Source organism: Schistocerca nitens, chromosome 11, assembly GCF_023898315.1.
Source record: "Schistocerca nitens isolate TAMUIC-IGC-003100 chromosome 11, iqSchNite1.1, whole genome shotgun sequence".
Taxonomy (NCBI): domain Eukaryota; kingdom Metazoa; phylum Arthropoda; class Insecta; order Orthoptera; family Acrididae; genus Schistocerca; species Schistocerca nitens.
Window position 1 is genome coordinate 67,291,939 of NC_064624.1, and position 22,906 is coordinate 67,314,844.

A 22,906-nucleotide genomic window follows, 5' to 3' on the forward strand; every position below is an offset into this window, starting at 1 on the left:
TGTCAAGAAGCATGGGACTTCTGTCACTTACAACTTCTATCATTACTGCAAAGTTTAGATTAGATTAGACTAATACTCATTCCATAGATTATAAATGCAACACATTTCAATCATGTGGAAGATGTCCGTTTAACAAAAGTATTCTTTACATAACATAATTCAATTTTTTAAATAATGGGTAAATTACTAATTTATATCTAATAATCCATCTACTGAGCAGAAGAGCCTGTCATTCCCAAATATTTTTGTTTTAAATGCAGGTTGGCTATCTGTCAGACTTTTGATGCTATTTGCTCAATGACCAAACATGTACTAAAGCTATTGTGGGTATATCTACACTCCAGGAAATTGAAATAAGAACACCGTGAATTCATTGTCCCAGGAAGGGGAAACTTTATTGACACATTCCTGGGGTCAGATACATCACATGATCACACTGACAGAACCACAGGCACATAGACACAGGCAACAGAGCATGCACAATGTCGGCACTAGTACAGTGTATATCCACCTTTCGCAGCAATGCAGGCTGCTATTCTCCCATGGAGACGATCGTAGAGATGCTGGATGTAGTCCTGTGGAACGGCTTGCCATGCCATTTCCACCTGGCACCTCAGTTGGACCAGCGTTCGTGCTGGACGTGCAGACCGCGTGAGACGACGCTTCATCCAGTCCCAAACATGCTCAATGGGGGACAGATCAGGAGATCTTGCTGGCCAGGGTAGTTGACTTACACCTTCTAGAGCACGTTGGGTGGCACGGGATACATGCGGACGTGCATTGTCCTGTTGGAACAGCAAGTTCCCTTGCCGGTCTAGGAATGGTAGAACGATGGGTTCGATGACGATTTGGATGTACCGTGCACTATTCAGTGTCCCCTCGACGATCACCAGTGGTGTACGGCCAGTGTAGGAGATCGCTCCCCACACCATGATGCCGGGTGTTGGCCCTGTGTGCCTCGGTCGTATGCATTCCTGATTGTGGCGCTCACCTGCACGGTGCCAAACACGCATACGACCATCATTGGCACCAAGGCAGAAGCGACTCTCATCGCTGAAGACGACACGTCTCCATTCGTCCCTCCATTCATGCCTGTCGCGACACCACTGGAGGCGGGCTGCACGATGTTGGGGCGTGAGCGGAAGACGGCCGAACGGTGTGCGGGACCGTAGCCCAGCTTCATGGAGACGGTTGCGAATGGTCCTCGCCGATACCCCAGGAGCAACAGTGTCCCTAATTTACTGGGAAGTGGCGGTGCGGTCCCCTACGGCACTGCGTAGGATCCTACGGTCTTGGCGTGCAGCCGTGCGTCGCTGCGGTCCGGTCCCAGGTCGACGGGCACGTGCACCTTCCGCCGACCACTGGCGACAACATCGATGTACTGTGGAGACCTCATGCCCCACGTGTTGAGCAATTCGGCGGTACGTCCACCCGGCCTCCCGCATGCCCACTATACGCCCTCGCTCAAAGTCCGTCAACTGCACATACGGTTCACGTCCACGCTGTCGCGGCATGCTACCAGTGTTAAAGACTGCGATGGAGCTCCGTATGCCACGGCAAACTGGCTGACACTGACGGCGGCGGTGCACAAATGCTGCGCAGCTAGCGCCATTCAACGGCCAACACAGCGGTTCCTGGTGTGTCCGCTGTGCCGTGCGTGTGATCATTGCTTGTACAGCCCTCTCACAGTGTCCAGAGCAAGTATGGTGGGTCTGACACACCGGTGTCAATGTGTTCTTTTTTCCATTTCCAGGAGTGTAGTTCCTTAAATAAATGTCACCACGATGATTTTGGGTGGACTTCAGCAATTATCCTGATCACATGGTTTTGTGCAATAAACACTTTTACCTTAATGATGAATTACCCCAAAATATGACTTCACATTAAAGCAGTGAATGAAAACAGACATAGTAAGCTAATTTACTGATATGTTTATCACCAAAATTTGCAATAACCTTGATAGCATAAGTAGCCAAACTTGAAAGTTTCAGCCAATCATCAATGTGTTTCTTCCAATTTAATATCTAGTTAATGCGTGCACTCAAAAGTTTTCAGTGTTCTGCCTCAGCTACATACTTCTATTCAAAGTTGGTGTTTATTACTGGTGTTATGCCCTTTACTGTACAATAGTGTATATACTTTGTTTTATCAGAACTTAACGAGAATCCAATCTGCAGAGAACCACTTAATAATATTCTGAAAAACATTATTTTTACAATTTCCTCACGTAATTGTTGTTTGTTGGGTGCAATTACCATACCTGTATCGTCAGCAAAAAAGAACTATGTAGCTTTGCATATTAGTCAATATAAAGTGGCAAGTCATTAATATGTATTTTTTAGAACAATAATGGACCTAATATTGAACCTTGTGGGATCCCATTCTTGATACCTCCCAAGTCTGAATAATCAGCTGATGTTTGTGCATTATGTGAATTGGTCATTTCAGCCATCTGCACCCATCCACTTAAATAAGAATTAAATCATATCTGCACTGTCCCACTCATACCTTAATGCATCAGCTGATCTAGAAGAATTCCACCATTTACACAGTCAAAAGCCTTTGAGAGATCACAAAAAATCCCCATGAGTGACATTTGGTTATTCACAGCATTTAATGTGTGTTCAGTGAGGACATACCCGTATACCCCTTTTCTGTTCGAAATCCTTTCTGAAAACCAAACTGACAGTTTGTTATAAATGTGTGAAACTACTCTTGAATACATTACTTTTTCAAGAATTTAGGATGAAACTTTTAGAAGTGATATTGGGTAGCATAAGTCGGCATCAGACCTACCCCCATTTTTATTATTAGGTAACATGAAAAATGCCAAGCAGCTAGCTTTAGAATCCATATTAAAGTATAGAGCGACTTTTAAGTGACTGGGTAAGTCATTCAGACGTGGCAGAAGGGCGTGAGAGTACTCTCTTGGTAAGTCAAAACTCGTTATGATAACATTTTTGAGACTCGAGGCTGAAATACAGAAATTTTAAAAAATGTATGATCACTGAATTTCTTTAAGGCAGAACACCCGGTCTGTTTAAGCAGACTGATAAGCCAGAACATTATGACCACTGATCTACTATCAATATAAACCTGTTCTAGCAACAATAGTGTCATCTGGGGAGGAAAATCCACTGGTCACACACAAACGGTACAGGTTGTATCAGTGAGCATGCTGTCCATGTGAAGTATGAGGAACAAGTGCCATCTATCTGAGTTTGACCGAGGGCAGATTGTGATGGCTCAGAAGCTCAACACCACCATTTTCGAAATGCACAACGTGTTGGATGTTCCAACGTGTGGTGAAACCAAGCCGAAACATGTCCAGAAGTAATGGGGTTTTGCAGCCATCCATCATTGCAGATGTTGGATGTTACAGGCTGGGCATACTGGTAGAACGGGACATGTGGCGAACTGTGACAGAACTACCATCAAACTATCATGCTGGGCAGTTAGAAGTATCTGTGAACACACAGTGCACTGAACACTCCTAAAAATTTGCCTCTGCAGCTGACAACCCATGCATATGCCAATATTAACACCACAACATTGGCAACCATGACTAAAATAGGCACATGACCGTCGGCAACCGATGTAGGCACAGTGGCAGAGCATTGCTTGATCTGATGAACCCTGATATCTTCTTCATCATGCTGATGGAAGGGCACAAATACGTCATATTCCAGCAGAAAAGCTCCTTGACACCTGTACTGTGGAATGGAGACAAGCTGGTGATGCCTTCATTATGCTTTGCGGAACATTCATGTGGGAATCTGTGGGCATCTATGGGTCTAGTGGAGCTCTTGCAAGGAACCAACATGGTCTAGGAATATAGTACACTGGTTGCAGACGTAAACCCCTTCATGACAATTGTGATTCCAACTGGCAGTTGTGTTTCCCAACAAAATTATGTGCCATGTCACAAGGCCAGGAGTGTGATGGAGTTGTACAAGGTACACTGTGATGAGTTCATATTGCTGTGCTGGTCCCCAAACTCGTCAGGTCTGAACCCAACTGAACATATCTAGGATGTGATTGAACATGACAGCAAAGGTCATCATCCCCCTGCCCAGAATTTACGTGAATTAGGTAACTTGTGTGTTCAGATGTGATGCCAGCTCCCTCCGGCAACGTACCAAGGCCTCAATGCTTCCATGCCATGACACATACCTGCTGTTATCCATGCCAAAGGTGGACATACTGGCTATTAGTTATTTCTGAGTCATCAGTCTTCTGACATGTTTGATGCAACCCACGACAAATTCCTGTCCTGCGCCTCTCAGAGTAGCAACTGCAACCTACAATCTCAATTACTTGCTGGATGTACTCCAGTCTCTGTCTTCTATAGTTTTTGCCATCTACAGTTGTAGTAACATAGAAGTCATTTTTTGATGTCTTAACAGATGTCCTATCATCTTGTCCCCTCTTCTCGTCCATTCCTTTTCTCTTAAATTCTATGCAGAACCTTCTACTTCCTTACCTTATCAGTCCACCAAATTTTCAACATTCGTCAGTAGTACCACATCTCAAATGCTTCAAATGTCTTCTGTTCTGGTTTTCCCACAGTCAATGTTTCATTATTATACAATGCTATGCTCCAAACATATGTTCTCAGAAATTTCTTCCACAAATTTGATACTAGTAGATTTCTCTTGGCCAGGAAAGCCCTTTTAGCCAGTGCTAATCTGCTTTTGATGTCCTCCTTGCTCCGTCCATCATTGGTTGTTTTGCTGCCTAGGTAGAAGAATTCCTTACCCTCATCTACTTTGTGACTGTCAAGCCTGAGGTTGAGTTTCTCGCTGTTCTCATTTCTGCTGCTTCTCATTACGTCTTCCTTCAATTTACTCTCAGTTCATATTCGTACTTATTAGACTGTTCATTCCCTTCAGCAGATCATTTAATTCTTCCTCGCTTTCACTTAGGATACCATTGTCATCAGTGAATCAAGTCATTGATACCCTTTCACCTTGGGTGTTAATTCCACTCTCGAACCTTTCTTTTATTTCAATCACTGCTTCTTCAATGTACAGATTGAGCAGTAAGGGCGAAAATCTAAATCCCTGTCTTCCACCCTCTTTAATTGAAGCACTTCGTTCTTGGCCATCTACTCTTATTATTCTCTCTTGGCTCTTGTGCATACTGTATATCACCCATCTATATAGAATTTCGAACATCTTGCATCATTTTTTCTGGGTCAACAAATCCTATGAACATGTCTTGATTTTTCTTTAGTCTTGCTTTCATTATGAATGGCAACGTCAGAATTGCTTCTTGGTGCCGTTACCTTTCCTAACGCCAAACTGATTATCATCCAAACATCCTCAATTTTCTTTTCCATTCTTCTATATATTACTCGTCAGCAACTTGGATGCATGAGCTGTCAAGCTGATTGTACGATAATTCTTGCAGTCTTCGGAATTGTGTGGGTGATATTTTTCCAACATCAGGTGGTGTGTCGCCAGACATGTACATTCTACACACCAATGTGAATTAGTCCTTTTGTTGCCACTTCACCCAATTATTTTAGAAATCCTGATGGAATGTTAACTATCCCTTCTGCCTTATCTGGTCTCAAGACCTCCAAATCTCTCTCAAATTCTGATTCTAACACTGGATGCTTTCTCTCTTCTAAATTGAGTCCTCTCTCTCTTCTTCTATCACATCAGACAAATCTTTGTCAGTAGTACCTGCCTCACAGAGGTCTTCAATGTACCCTTTCCACCTACTCACTCTCTCCCCTGCATTTACCAGTCGAATTCCCATTCCACTCTTACTGTTACCACCCTTGCTTTTAATTTCACCGAATGTTAGTTTGACTTTCCTATATTCTAAATGTAAATGTCGTGTGACTAGGGCCTCCCATCGGGTAGACCGTTTGCCGGGTGCACGTCTATCAATTTGACGCCACTTCGGCGACTTGTGCATCAATTCCTATATGCTGAGCCAGTCCTTCTGATAATCACTTCTTTTTCGATTTCTTTAGATCTCTCATTCGGTCATTTCATGTTAGCTTCCCTGCACTTCCCATTTTTTTCATTTCTCAGCTACTTTTATTTCTGTATTTCTGAATTTCCCTGTTCATTTTTGTACTTCCTTCTTTCACCGACCATCTGCTGTAGTATTCTGTTACCCATGGTTTCTTTGCAGTTACCTTCTTTGTACATATGTTTACATTCCAACTCCTGTGACTGCCCTTTTTAGAGATGTACATTCCTCTTCACCTGTACTGCCTACTGTGCTATTACTTATTGCTGTATCTATATCCTTAGGGAACTTCAAGTGTACCTCGTCTTTCCTTATCACTTCCGTGTCCCACTTCTTTGCTTACTGATTCTTCCTCATTAATTTCTTAAACTTCAGCCTACTCTTCATCACTACTGGATTGTGATCTGTGTCTCTACCTGCTTGTGTGTATGCCTTATAATCCAGTATCTGATTTCAGAATCTCTGTCTGACCACGATGTAAACTGAAATCTTCCCATATCACCCAGCCTTTACCAAGTATATCTCCTCCTCTTGTGATTCTTGAAAAGATTATTCGCTATTACTAGATGAAGTCTATTACAGAACTCAATTAGTCTTTCTCCTCCCTCATTCTTTGCCCAAGCCCATATTCTCCTGTAACTGTTTCTTATACTTCTTCCCTAGAACTGCATTCCAGTCCCCCATGACTATTAGATTTTGATCTCCCTTTATGTACCGTATTGCCCTTTCAATAACCTCATACACTTTTTGTATCTCTTCACCTTCAGCTTACGACATCAACATGTATAACTGAACTATCATTGTCGGTGTAGGTTTCCTGTTGTTTCTGGTAAGACCAACCATATCACAGTAAGAAACTCTCTGCACTACCTTCCTATTCAGAATGAGTCCTCCGCCCATTATACCATTTTTTGCTGCTGTTAATATTAGCCTTTATTCATCTGACTAGAGAACTTTGTATTCTTTTCATTTCACTTCACTGACCCCTACTATGTCTAGATTGAGTCTTTGCATTTCCCTTTCTGAGATTTTCTAGTTTAAAAGGCTTCTAACATTCCACACCTCGACTCATAGAACTTTATCCTTTTGTTGGTTATGCAATCTCTTCCTCACTGTCACCTCCACTTTGGCAGTCCCCTCCTGGAGATCCAACTGGGGGACCATTCTGCAATCTTTTGCCAGTGGACAGATCAACATGACACTTTTTTCAATTACAGGCTTCATATCCTGGGGATACATGTCATATGTATTTAATGCCATAGTTTCCATTGCCTTCTGCATCCTCATGCTGTTACTCATTGCTCATTCCTCTGTCTTTGAGGACAGTTGCCCACCCCAAGGACAAGAGAGTGTCTTGAACCTCTGTCTGCTCCTCCACCCTCTTTGACAAGGCCATTGACAGAATGAAGCTATTAATAATGTTCTGGGTATCAGTGTATGATCACATTTAATAACTTCTCCACTCTGGAAAATACGACACAACCATATATAACTGATTCATTGGAAATACAAGAGAAAGCAATGTATTCATCTGCAATGCACTAATGATAGTTATTGTGGGGCAGATTCTTTGATAACCCAAGCATACTTCAAGATGTTAACATCTGTACTAAATGTGAATTTAAGGCATCCACCACAAAAAAGTGACACACAAAGTAACTACTATCAAGAAGGATGACTAAAAATATGATTGTTCCAAGCTCTGTATTAATTCCAACCCCGACAGTTTGCAAATAAGTTAACCAAAGTGCAATAATACAAGAATGCTGGAAAATTGCTAACAGCTAATCTATGCTTAACTCACTGTGAGGCATCATTTACATTCCATAATTGGCTAATGACATATTTTTACTCCACATGCAATGCATCTATAAAGTGAATGCTTACAAAGTCCTCAGTTTCTTCTGCTTCCAAATTTAGTTCCAGATACTCCCCGACAGAATCAGTGGACCCTGACCTTACCAATGGATCTTCAAGATACTGAAAAAAGAAAAAATCGAAATGAAAACTGTTTATACACTTACATGTACATATAACGTGGTGTTCAACAAGTACTTACACACACACACACACACACATATATATATATATCTTTTCAGAGATTCTCATCTACAATTCACAAGGAAACTTAATTAAGTCAGTTTGTTCCCCAACTATTTACTATCATATATCTACACGACGTGACCCACATATTACACATGGGTCTTTGCTGAGAACCAGTTGTTTTACTTACATAACTTACTTCATGGCATTTTCATGTCCTTCGCTTTATATTCTGGTGCATATCCTGCCTTCAGTAACAGTGTTATCGATGTTCCATCTGGTCATTTTTCTGTAAAGACTTCATTCAAGCGTTACTTCTAGAGGTCCTCTACTAGGTGCATTTCCTTGGGCATTCTCGTTCTTAGGAGTTTTGGTTTGACTTTGTTCAGATATGCATATCAGTTGCCCAGCCCACTTAAGTGTCTTATACTTAATTACTGTAGAACAATATGTTTTCATGGCATTTCTCGCAATTTGTGGTAATTGGTTCTTCTTTCACATTGATCAATATTTATCTTACAAAGGTCATCATCAAGATTCTATGTTGGCGAGGTAACAGTCCTCATCACCTGCCTTGGCCATACAGAAACTTTCAGCTGCATGTATCACCACTCAAAATCATAACTGTATCATTATCTAGATTTTAAGGTTTTTAGAGATAGTGTGCAAAATTTCTACCTTTTTATAACAAATTATACTAGTGGTTGATCAAAAATGTTCTCTTTTATATTCATGTCGAAGCTGGGGTTTTCAGGCGTGCTACTTTTACATCTAATACGTAATTTCTCCCCCTTAATACCTTGACTGCTACACGCAAGACTTAACAGCTACCCCTTGGATGCTTTAATATCACTTGTCTAGCTGTAGGATGAGTGCTGAATCCTGCCAATGAATTCACAATTAGTTACTTGTTGTCTGTGAATGTCATAATTATTAATAGTAGCTGTTTTATCACTACGACAAATGTGGCATAGCAACACACAGTTTTGCATGAACAGTAGTTCAGCCTCTGCAGATGCCCAGGTGGCTGGTTGTTGCACAAAGGAATGCACCATCTGGCATAATGAAGCATGCACAAATATAGCATGAAGCTGAACCACACATCAGACTGTGATTCCACTTTTTTTCATTTAGTTGTGAATTCACCATACAAAATTAAAGTAAACAGCTTTGAAAATATGAGTGGAGTCAGTTGGAAGTGTCCAGGAAGTATGAATCTTAAATTTGGGAATGATCAAGAATGCCTGAGAGTGTGAAATAATGTCATGCAATAACGGAGGATGTAATGTATCAGGAAATCAATGAAAAGGTGTGTAAACACCTGGTAATTACATTGGAGAAGGAATGCCATTATACTGGTCCAAAAAACAAAGAATGGTATAATTATTAGAAGTTCATCTGGAAACATTTTGCCATTTTGACATAAATTCCATTTGCAAGATATGATTTACCTATTAGCGAGATTTCTTAAATTCACTGACAGAAAAAGAACAATGCCAAGAAGGAGATGTGTGATATAAACGAAAGTTGGTAGGGATGTTTCTATATCTGAAAGATGATGTCTATTCCAATTTCGCTACAGTCGCAGATGAGTGGTGCAAGTGGCACCACTATAGGGATACAAATCACGTTTGCTTTAAATACACATTGTAATGGTCATGAGCGTCAGTTACCTTTCAGACTGGATGCGATGAGTTGATGGCAGTAAAGGATACCTTTAAGGCAACAGGGACGGCATTATCAACATGACACAGAGTTTGAATGAGGTTATGTAATAGGGCTATGAGAATCTGGATGTTCCTTCTGCAATACTGTAGAAAGACTTGACATTGAAAATGATTGCTGGCAGTGGTGGTCAGAGGAACGTACAGTTGAAAGAAGACCAGTCTCTGGATGGTCACATGGCATAACTGAGAGATGAGGCCATCGTATTTGGCATATGGATCAGGCACATTATACTGCTTCTGCAGCAGCAATTTTAACAGCAGTTAGCACCATAGTGATACAATGAACTGCTACAAATCGGTTACTTCAAGGACAGCTCTGAGCCAGAAACAATGTAGCATGCAGTCCACTAACCCTGAACTACCACCATTTGTGACTTCAGTAGTGTGAATCGAGAGCTCATTTGAGGACAGGGTGGAGTTCTGTTGTGTTTTCTGATGAAACATAGTTCTGCCTCAGTGCCAGTGATGGCCGTGTGTTGGTTAGGAGGACAGTTGAGGGACTGAAACCATGATGTCTGTATGCTAGACACACTGCACCTAAACCTGGGGTTATAGTCTGAAATGTAATTTCGTTTGACAGCAGAAGCACTCTCGTCGTTGTCCCATGCACCGATTGCAAATCTGTATGTCAGTCTGGTGATTTCATCTGTTGTGCTCCCATTCGTCAAAAGCAATCCAGTGGGTGTTTACCAACACAATAACACTGTCCCAAATATCGCTATTGTAGCCCAACAAGTTCTACAAAATGTCAACATGTGGCTTTGGCCTTCTCAATCATCAGATCTGTTTCCAATCAAGCACATATGGAATGTTATAGACAACACCAGCATCATCCACAAACAGCATTATCCATCCCTCTACTGACTGACCAAGTGCAACAGGCATGGAACACCACCCCACAAACTGCCATCCAGCACATGTACAATACAGTGGTTCCACGTTTTCATCCTTTTATTGAACCTGTGGCAGTTACACTGGTTAATAATGTATCAAGCATTTCACATTTACAATGGCTCATCTCACACTTACATTAAGATGTTATCTTCTAATGTTAATGAGTAAAATATGTTACCTAGACTAATGTATTCCCAAAATGTCATTAATCTACATTAGTTATTTTTTGATGTTGCAATTTTTTTTCCCATCAGCATATATGAGAATAAATACAGCTGTTAGTGGCCATCAACAGAAGCAGTCAGAGCAGCACAAGCTCCCATGTTCTGGAGCAGCATTTCTCAATAATCGTGTCATGAATACATGTCAGTTATGTCACGAGATTTTCACTATCTTACAATCTTCCACAGATATATCCAAAATATAGAAAATAGACCGCCATACCATTTCTTGAAGCAGGCCAATTTACAAGAAATCGCCCATCATTACATATGTACCATATTATACACATTGAACTCTAAAACGAACTAGCCCACATTACATGAATAATCTATGCCAAAAGCCCAATTTCTTGTGGCAGGTGGCATCCTTTGGTCCTTTGTCAGTGTGGCCGCCTTACCTTCGACTCTTTGTTGGTTTCGCCAGTAAAAAATGTTGGTGGATATTCAAAGGAGATTTCTGGGAATTCTGGATTATTCCTCTTTCAGTAGATCTACTCTGCCAAAATCGCCAGGGCAAGTACCTCACCAGATTTACGTTTTACATATGTTTAGTTTTATGTTCCTGCTTAAGAGTCGTAAGTTTATTTTATATTGTTCTGTTCTTATTCAAGAGTCTTAAGCAAGGAATTCGTAAAACTTGTATCTCATAGTCGTTCCATAACAAAAAAAAGTATGCATTGTGTGTGCATTTGGTTTTTCACCTGTGAAACATAATCACATATAGGGTTGTCACGAAAGTTTGAAATGTACTTTGGTGTGCCTCCAAGAAAAGAAAAGAAAAAAAAGACTGGTTCTGGCCCAAGAAGGTGTATTGTGCAGGCTGCATGAGGGGAGTCATAATTGACTCACCCGTGTGTAGTGTTGTGTACGGCAAGGCTCCGATTGTTTTGTGAAAATGTTGCTGAAGTGCATTCTGATGAGTAAATAAGATCACAGACACTTGAAGCAACAGCATTATGATATCCTATTTTAATGGCAGTTCATTAACTTTTATATACCAGTGAAGTGAAACTTCATTTACTACATGTTTCACGACAGCAAAAGGAACCTGTGACCACTGGAGGCAGTGGCACAAGTTCCTCCAAAATTGTAACACAACACACACACATATGTAATACTAACTAATGTAAATCCACCCGATGATGGAGGTTTAAACCTTCGAAACGCGTCGTGGAAAAAGTGAAAATAAAACGGTGACTGGTAACAGTAAACTTGTTGTTTCATTTAATGTCAGTAACAGTCACGGTAAAGCCTAACCGAAAAATGTTCGCATTTAAAGTTACTGAGTTGTATTACACAGAAGTTGCTTATAGTCTAAGGAGGAGGAGGAGATTAGTGTTTAACGTCCCGTCGACAACGAGGTCATTAGAGACGGAGCGCAAGCTCGGGGGAGGGAAGGATGGGGAAGGAAATCGGCCGTGCCCTTTCAAAGGAACCATCCCGGCATTTGCCTGAAGCGATTTAGGGAAATCACGGAAAACCTGAATCAGGATGGCCAGAGACGGGATTGAACCGTCGTCCTCCCGAATGCGAGTCCAGTGTGCTAACCACTGTGCCACCTCGCTCGGTGCTTATAGTCTAAGAAACTATACATATGGATTAATAGTGAGCGTAACACCATATTGAACACTGAATCATATTAAAACAGTTTAAGTACTGATTATATCAGAATTCGGTGACAATGTTTTATGCGACTATAGACTGATAGTCTGAAATCATAGGTGAGATCAGAGTTGAACTTTAAGTAGAAATTTTTTCACTATGGACTAGAAATTTGTAGACAGACTAGTCCATGGCTGTACTGCTGGTTCATTGTGCCCAACAGGCACAATATTTGAGTGATCAGACATGTCAGCATCGTCACATGAATGACACACTGACCTCCTGGAAGCATACAGCTGACATATCCACCCTTCCCCATGAGCCATGCTCTGCACTGTTCATGCCAGTGTACATGGATTGGTGCAGCTGCACAACCAATTGTGTTGCTGTTTGTTACTGGTGGCACCCAGCATGATACCCTGGTTGCTGTAGCATGGGTGTAGTTACTCAACCCACCCTAGCAGCCAGAATGTAGCAGCATTACACCCGTGGACTTTCGGGCAAATACATCAGAAGAAACTGATAATATTAGGAAAAGGACAGATGCTACTCAGTACATAGTGGAAATGCTGAGTGGCAGATAGGTACAACAAAAGGACTGTCATAGTTTTCGGCCACACACACACACACACACACACACACACACACACACACACACACACACACACACAAACACAAACACACACACACACACGACCACAGTCTCTGGCTCCCAAGGGCAGTCTGGTCATGTGTGTAAGTGGTGTGTGTGTGTGTGTGTGTGTGTGTGTGTGTGTGTGTGTGTGTGTGTGTGTGTTGTCTGATTCTGATGAAGGCCTGTTTGGACAAAAGCTTTGTTTGACAGTCTTTTTGTGGAGCCTATCTGCACTATTTGGTGAGTAGCAATTATGCTTTTCATAACATTGTCATTCTTCCATCCTGCAGTTTCCATTGTCAGAAGAACTGTAGAATCCTATAAAACAGAAATTTATAGTTGGCAGTTGGGGATTTGGAAGGAGGTTTCTAATTCTGCTATTCTGAGAATAGACGAAATATATTGTTAAAAACACTTATTTTATGTAGCAGAAAATCAAACCATAAAATGAACTTTCAGCCTTTAAGCTATTTAAAATTATGGTGCAGTCTAGGGACATGTGCAATGTTGCCAGATTTTTTACAGCTTTTCTTAGTTAAGTAACATTGTGTGCCAACCTGTGTCAGGGAGTGGAATGTGTGAAGGCTACAGAGGTGAGTGAAATCACTCTCACAGTATTACAACCATGAAAGACAGTGTTTTGAATGTATCATGCTGCTGCATACATGGCAGTAGATTTTGCAGTGGGTCAACAGAAATGTTACTTGTCAATGAACACAAAAGTAAACAACCTGATCTGCTCACACCCCCTTTGAGATCTTACTGCACATGCCACTGTCTCTGCTATGCTGACATGCTCCACACCTGATTCCACATGTTGTAAAAATCGCGAGGTCATGAAATCTCCTAATCACTTCCAAAGGTCTTGTAATAGTGCCTGATTCACTTTTAGTTATGTTGGCTTATTTTACTTATTTGGTTGTGTTGTAAAAGTGATATTTTTCTAATAAATGTAACTTAATTTTAGCTTGTGTTGCATATTGTGGCTACAGAAATCTTAGGAATGAGGTGTTACAAAGCTTATGCACAAGTCAGAATGCCCATATCAGTAGTTAAGTTATGAAGTAAATTGTCCCCAAAGTTTAGAACTGCAGTAGAAGCAACCAGGGCAGCAGTAGCAAAGGCTACAAGATCAGCAGCTGAAACAACAGGCACAGCAAGACCAACAGATACTACTCCTTCTGAGAGAGCAACAACCACTGCCAAAATGCAGCCCAAACATCAAAACAATTCTCAATGTTGGACAGAAACCACATGGACCATAGTATGTACAAATCCCCCATATAATTACCTTGCAATGAGAAAAAGTGACACAGGCCATTGCTGCAAGTATTTCCTGGAATGGAGTTGTCCTAACAAACCTTTTCCTGCGAACAGGAACTTGCAGCCCCTACTTCAAAGAGCTACTGGCCACAATAGCTCAGGAGTCGACTCTAAGTGAAAGTGGTTGCGAATGATACTTGATCTCTTAGCAACAAATAATCCTGACTACATAAGGAGAACAATTACAGGTACAGGAATTAGTGACCACATGGTTTTGTACCTAGACTGAATACCATAACCACCAAACCCACACCTACTTAAAAATCGGATATATATTTGCTTGACACTCCTTCCAATCTGACTACAAAGGACAGAACGCATGTGGTTTAAATTCGAAGAAATAGAATCGGCAGCAACTGATAGATATATATCAAATGAATTAAAAAGAAATGGTACTGATCCGACATGGCACACAAAACAGATCAGAACACTATTGCAGAAGGAACAAAAAAACATGTAAAATTTAAAACAACACAAAATCCTCAAGATCGACAATTTTACAGAGGCTCAAAATTTAGTGAGAACTGCAACAGAAGATGCCTTTAACAGTTTCCACAACAAAACCCTGTCTCAAATCCGGCAGAAAACCCAAAGAGATTCTGGTCATATGTAAAGTACACCAGTGGCAAGACAGTCAGTCTCTTGACAGTGCAATTACGAATGTGATGTTATTGATGCTAGTGCCACTACAGCTGAGTTACTGAACGTGGTTTTCTGAAATTCATTCCCAAAAGACAATGAAGTAAACACTGCAGAATTCGAATCAAGAATGACTCTCAACAGAACTCACATAGAAGTAGATATCCTTGGTGTAGAGAAGCAGCTTCAAACACTTAAAGAAAGGAAAGACTTCCAATCCAGATTGTGTACCAGTTAGATTGCTTTCACAGTATACTGATAGCTACATACATAGCAGTCATACACAAATGCCCACTCATAGGAACAACCATACCCAGAGACTGGAAAGGAGCACAAATCGCACCAGTACCCAAAAATAAAAGTAATCCACTGAATTACAGACCCGTACCACCAGAGAGGCAATTCAGATGTTGTGGCTGATAATGGATGCAAGACTAAAAAAAAATTCAAGACATGCTCATAGGATTTGTCAACCTGGAAAAAGCATTCAACAATGTAAAATGTTGCAAGATATTCGAAATCTTTCAGATTAAAAAGGGTGTAAGACAGGGAGGTAGCCTTTCGCCCCTGCTGTTCAATCAATATATCGAAAAAGCAATGATGGAAATAAAAGGAAGGTTCAGGAGTGAAAGGATATCAATGATACAATTTGCTGATGGCATTGCTGTACTGAGTGAAAGCAAGGAAGAGTTACATGATCTGCTGAATGGAATGAACAGTCTAATGAGAACAGAATATGGATTGAGAGTAAATTGAAGAAAGACGAAAGCAATGAGAAGTGTGAGAAGTGAGAAACTTAACATCAGGCTTGATGGTCACAAAGTAGATGAAGTTAAGGAATTCTACTACTGAGGCATCAATATAACCAACGACAAATGGCGCAAGGAGGACATCAAAAGCAGACTAGCACTAGCAAAAAGGACATTCCTGGCCAACAAAAGTCTACTAGTATGAAATATGGGCCTTAATTTGTGGAAGAAATTTCTGAGTATGTATGTTTGGAGCATAGCATTGTATGGTAGTGAAACATGGACTGTGAGAAAACTGGAACAAAAGAGAATTGAAGAATCTGAAATGTGGTGCTGCAGACGAATGCTGAAAATTTGGTGGAGTGATAGGGTAAGGAATGAGGATATTCTGTGCAGAATCGTAAAGGAAAAACACTGACGAGGAGAGGGGACAGTACGATAGGACATCTGTTGAGACATCAGGGAAAGACTTCCATGGTACTGGAGGGAGCTGCAGAGGGCAAAAATTGTAGAGGGAGACAGAGATTGAAACCCATCTAGCAAATAATTGAGGATGTAGGTCTCAAATGCTACTCTGAGATGAATGGGTTGGCACAGGAAGGAATTCATGGCAAGCCACATCATACCAATAAGAAGACTAATGACTTCAAAACAATCACTAACGTCAATTTGCAGTAGTGTTTTGGAACATATACTGTACTTGAATATTATAAATCAGAAAACATACTTTTTGTGAAATACAACTAGCTATTTATTCTCCCAGAGTGATAAGTGCTGTTGACAAGGGGTTGTCAAATTGATAACGCATTTTTAGATTTGCGGAAGGCTTTCGACACCATTCCCCACAAGTGACTTCTAATTAAATTGTATGCTTATGGAGAGTCATCGTTACTGTGTGACTGGATACCTCTCAGAAAGGAAAAGGTCAAAGTTTCTACTAATAATGTTAAGTCATTGAATAAAACAGAAGTAGTATGTAGTGTTCCCCAAAGAAGTATTATAGGCCCTCTGTTATTCGTGATCTATATACATGATTGAGGAGACAATCTGAGCAGTTTTCTTAGATTTTTATAGATGATGCTGACATTTACTGATATGTAATGTCATCATATGACCAAAACGAAATGCAAAATGATTTAGACAAGGTATCTGCATGGTTCAAAAAGTGAAAATAGGCTCTAAATCATGGAAAGTGCAACTTTACCCACATGAGCACTAAAAAGGATCTGTTAAATATCTGTTACAAAACAAATCACACATATCTAAAGGCTGAAAACTCAACTAAATATTTAGGAATTATAATTAACAGTAACTTATATTGAATGATCACATAGATAATGTTATAGGGAAAGCAAACCAAAGACTGTGATTTATTTGACACAATGCTTAAAAATGTAGCAGGTTTACTAAACAGACTGCTTACACATCTGCTTGTCTGCCCTCTTCTAGAGTATCACTCTGAGGTGTGGGATGCACATCAGGTAGGGTTGACAAAGGTCACTGAAACTGTTCAAAGAAGGGCAGTTCGTTTTGTATCATCAGGAAATAGGAGAGAGGGTGCCACAGTATGATACCCAAACTGGGTGTGGGCTTCAGTAAAACAAAGGCATTTCTTGCTGTGGTAGAACCAATTTTCTCCTCACAGAATGAAAATATTTTGTTGGCACCCACCTACATGAGGATAAATTATCATCATAATAAAATACGAGAAATCAGAGTACGCATAGAAATATCTGAGTGTCAGTTTTTTCCATGCCCTGTTCAAGAGTGGAACCGTAGAGAAGTAGCCTAAAGGTGGTTCAATGAACCCTCTGTCATGCACTTAGTTTTGAAGTACAGAGGTATCATGCAGATGTAGAAGCAGATGGAAATGAGCAGTTGCTACAACCAACGAGAGCATGTGGCATCTGAAAGATTATAAGAGCATGTGGCATCTGAAAGACTGCTCTTTTTCTACTATGTATACTGACCAAGCCAGTCTTACTTGCAGTGGACCATATGACTCCAAAGTATCAGTTGGCATTTTAAATTTCAGTATACAGCAGATCACTGCTGAGAATCATATGCTGATGTGCTCATTCAAGACAGACTAGTACTAGATGAAACACGAACAACAACTTATGGGTAGAACACTATAGCTATCTGATCTCAGTTAAAAATTGTACTAGCCATAGCACATACCTTCAACCAGCACTAGACTCTAAGGCTAGAGATCCATACCACAGAGACAGTTGTGGTGTCACCGCCAGACACCACACTTGCTAGGTGGTAGCCTTTAAATCGGCTGCGGTCCGTTAGTATACGTCGGACACGCGTGTCGCCACTATCAGTGATTGCAGACCAAGCACCGCCACACGGCAGGTCTAGAGAGACTTCCTAGCACTCGCCCCAGTTGTACAGCCGACTTTGCTAGCGATGGTTCACTGACAAATTACAATCTCATTTGCCGAGACGATAGTTAGCATAGCCTTCAGCTACGTCATTTGCTACGACCTAGCAAGGCGCCATTATCAATTGCTATTTATCTTGTGATGCATGTGCCGTCAGACCGATGTTCACCAATTATGGATTAAAGTTAAGTATTCCAACAGATACGTACTATTTTTGCTAGTCTCATATCCCTGACCTGTTCCAGACCTCACGCCATCCTGCGTGAGCTTAAACGCGTGCCTTTCGGCTACCTCCTAGTGGCTTGGCTGTCTTGCCAAGACACAACAGTTTGGCCCCGAAGATTTTGCGTTAGTCTTGATACTACTCTGATTTACTTGTGTCATGGCTTCGCCACAATCTTCAGATGTACTGTCCGAATTTTATCGCTTGCAGAATCAGCAGACGCAGGCCTTATTGGATGCCCTTGGGCAGCTCATCCAGGGTCAACGTGCACTGCACAACGATGCCGCAGCCACAACACGCAGTTGCTCCACCTTTTCGTCCTTTTGATGCGGTACTGGAAAGCTGGACGGAGTGGTCACGCCAATTTGGATTCCATCTCGCCGCCTACAGAATTCAAGGTAATGAGCAGCAGCTTTTTCTCCTTTCTTGCGTCGGCGTGGCCACGTACCGTGTGATAGTGAAATTGTTTCCCCGACGCGACGTAGCAACTCTGTCCTACAAAGAAATTTTGTCTGCATTAGATGCATATTTCAAAGAATCAGTCAATGTAGTTGCAAAAAGGTATACCTTCTTTCGTACAAAACGTATGGCCGGTCAAACTAATCAGGAATGGGTTGCAACTTTGCAAGGCCTTACTAGGGATTGTGCTTTTGAGTGTCAATGTGGCCTCCCTTATTCAGATACTATGGTACGTGATGCAATTGCACAGAACGTTTCTGATGTTCGTATACGGGAACAGATTGTGAAACTAGTCAATCCCTCCCTTCAACAAGTGATGGACATATTGGATCGGCAGGACACACTTGACTTTGCTCAGGAATCATTTGAAACTTCGCCATCCGTGTGTCAGGTTAACCGGCCCGCCGGGCGAGCTGCACGGAACAGTAAACAGTCCTCGCGCCCGGCCGCGCCAAAGCCGCCTAGCTCTCAGCCACGTGTTCCGCGCCAGCAAGCAAATGCAGTGAAATCATGTCCGCGGTGTGCTACTAGACATTCGCGTGAGAATTGCCCGTCACGCCAGGCTATTTGCTTTTTCTGTAATAAAAAAGGACATGTTCAAAGTGTTTGCCAGGAAAAGCTCCGATCGGACACTCACATCCATTCCAGGCCCTTTGCTTCGTGCCGGAATCGGAATCGAACCAAGAATACTCAGGCTCGTGAACCGTCACCCATGGAAATTCATGTAGTCCATTCCACTCCGCCCAGTGCTACTCTCTCTAACAGTGACTGTGTTTGTCCCACGAATAGTGTGCGTCGACATCGCCAGAAATCCCGTCAAGTCGCAAGTGATTCTGTACCAGTGTCAGTTCACGTTGCACGAGTCAGTCGCTCTTGTCGTCAGCAGGACAATAAACTTTTTGTAGACTTGGGACATTAATGGCAACGTGATACCATTCCAGCTCGATACCGGAGCTGCAGTTTCCTTGATCAATCACGACACGTACAAACAGCTGGGCACACCTCCGTTGCGTGCCGCAAATGTTAAGCTCAGTAGTTATTCAGGACAAGCAATCCCTGTGTTAGGACAGTGCAGCCTTCTTGCAACATACAAGGACAAACAAAACTTGTGTCATTTTATGTACTTCGTTCTTCTTCTGCAGTGAACTTGTTTGGTTTAGATTTATTTCAGTTGTTTAACTTGTCTATAGTAAATCAGGTCCTCTCAGTGAACCAGACTGTGCCTTCAGCCAGTGTTTCTCGTCTATGTGAAGAATTTGCAGACATTTTTGCACCGGGCCTTGGTTGCGCTAAGAACTATAAAGCACATTTGGAACTGAAAGTAAACACGCAACCGAAATTTTTCAGAGCGCGCAATGTTCCCCACGCATTGCGTGATGAGGTCGCAAAAACATTACATGATTTGGAATCACAAGGTGTAATTGAACGTGTGCAGGCTTCTCTCTGGGCATCACCCTTAGTAATTTTGCAAAAACCTTCTGGAAAATTGAGACTTTGTGTGGACTTCAAGGCAACAGTGAATCCACAACTAGTGATTGCGACTTTTCTTTTACCCCGCCCTGAAGATCTTTTTGACAAACTGTGCCCGGGTAAATATTTTTCGAATTGGACCTAGCAGATGCGTACTTGCAAATACCGGTGGACGAAGAATCCCAGCGTGTTTTGGTGGTTAACACGCATCTTGGTTTGTATCGATTCAAACGACTGCCATTCGGGTGTGCATCCGCTCCTGCATTGTTTCAGAAATATCTGCAAACAGTTTGTGCGTCGGTCCCTACTGCAGCAAACTATCTGGACGATATTGTGATCTCCGGAAAGACAGAAGAACAACATTTAGCCAATCTCAGAACATTATTTCAGGTCTTGCGACAAAATGGTCTTCGCTTGCGGAAGGACAAATGTGTGTTTTTTGCTCATGACTTACCCTATCTGGGCCATGTACTCAATGCCCAAGGCATACATCCCAGTCCGGAGCACCTCCGTGCCATACAAGACTTGCCTTCGCCGCAGAATTTGAAGCAGCTACAGAGTGTGCTGGGAAAAGCAATTACTACCATAATTATGTGCGCCACGCCTCTTCCTTTTCAGCTCCGCTTCATCGCTTACGCCGTAAAGGTGTTCCGTTCGTCTGGATGACGGAATGCGAACGCGCCTTTCGCCAGTTGAAATCGGCGTTGCTTTCCCCAGAAACCCCTTTTGTTGATGGTGGATGCATCGGATTTCGGGATCGGTGCTGTGCTTGCGCATGAAGATGGATCGCACGATCACCCTATTGCCTTTGCGTCCAAATTGCTCTTGTCTGCACAAAGACATTATTCACAGATGGAGAAAGAAGCTTTGGCTCTCATATTTGGTGTTACGAAGTTTCATGATTTCTTGTATGGTCGTCACTTTACCATTATCACAGACCACAAACCTTTGACATCGCTTTTTCATCCGACCAAGCCTGTACCTCCACATACAGCGCAGAAATTCATTCGCTGGTCTATTTTCCTCTCGCAGTACCGCTACGATATCTTGTATCGGTCCACTGCTAAGCACGGAAACACCGATGCGTTGTCCCGTTTGCCTGTTGCTGAGGATAGAGCATTCGATTCCTCCGAACTTGCTTGCATGTTCATTGATTCGGAAACCGATGATGTGGTCGAATCGTTTCCGATTGATTTTCGTCGTGTAGCTACAGCCACGGCTGCTGACCGTCCTTGCTACCGTTCTGCGTTTTGTTGCTACGCAATGGCCCTTGTCAAAGTCACAGATCGAGGATCCGTTGGTTCGCCGATTTTTTGCTCACAAGGAGAGACTTTTTGTACGACGTGGTGTTTTGCTGTTGCGTTCTGATAATGATCAGTCCAGGGTCGTGGTCCCACGTTCGTTACAGTCCTCTGTCTTACGACTTCTCCACCAAGGACATTGGGGTATAGTGAGAACGAAACAACTTGCTCGTCAGCACTGTACTTGGTTCGGAATCAATGCTGCTATTATGCATATGTGCTCTTCTTGCATGGCGTGTGCCGAACAGCAATCCGCACCACTGTGGAAATTCTTTGCATGGCCGAAAGCCACTACCCCTTGGCAACGCTTACACATCGATTTTGCTGGGCCATTCTGGAATGCTCGATGGTTGGTTCTGGTAGATTCATTCAGTAATTTTCCTTTTGTTGTCCGGATGTCTTCCACGACGTCTTCTGCCACCATCCAAGCGTTATCCGCTATCTTTTGCATTGAAGGTCTTCCACAGACTATTGTTTCCGACAATGGCCCACAATTCATGTCCGCAGAATTTCAGTCATTCTGCAAGGCCAATGGTATTCAACATCTGACGTCCGCGCCGTTTTCGCCACAGTGAAACAGTGCCGCTGAACGATTGGACAGGACTTTCAAGTCCCAGATGTTGAAGTTGAAAGAGTCGCATTCTCGGGAGGATGCGTTGTTGCTCTTTTTGTCTTCGTATCGCTCTCAGCCCCCAGATGGTCGCTCGCCGGCTGAGTTGCTGCACGGTCGTCCTCATCGCACCTTGATGTCTTTGCTACATCCGCCGCATCAGGTTACTGTGTAGCGGCAGACACTTGCTTTTGCTCCAGGCGACGTTGTGTACTATCGCAACTATCGAGGTTCACGGCGTTGGCTCGCAGGGCGCATTCTTCGCTACCTCGGCCGCACTATGTATCTGGTTTTGGGGGCCTCTGGTGAGGTGCATCGGCATCTCAATCAGCTGCGCCTATGTCGTCGCACGGGTTCTGCCGCTCCCCATCTTGCTTTCAGCGACGGTGCCGTCCGGTCAGCGCCCTGGGGACCCATCTACTGGCTCGCCTCATCCCCAGGTGTTAACGACGATGCCTTCCATTTTGACCCATGGCGACGCAACGCCGCCGCCTGTTCTCTCAAGGGCGACACCCGAAGTGGACGTGTCGCTGCACCCGCCGGGCGCCTCCCTGGATCACGCGCCGCCGATCGCTTCCCGTGACCAGTTGTCCTCTGACATGGAAGTCTTGCCCGCTCCAGACCATATGTCAT

General features: G+C 42.5%; 1 protein-coding gene across 3 annotated transcripts in view; it reads right to left on the reverse strand.

Moving 5' to 3' along the window:
- LOC126212924 (zinc finger protein 99-like) overlaps window positions 1-22,906 on the reverse strand; it is a 245,526-nt gene that overhangs the window by 142,149 nt on the left and 80,471 nt on the right. For all 3 annotated transcript variants that reach the window (XM_049940429.1, XM_049940428.1, XM_049940430.1), the window contains exon 5: window positions 7,876-7,968. In XM_049940429.1, the coding sequence (XP_049796386.1) occupies window positions 7,876-7,968 (93 nt within the window). The remainder of the gene's footprint in view (window positions 1-7,875; window positions 7,969-22,906) is intronic.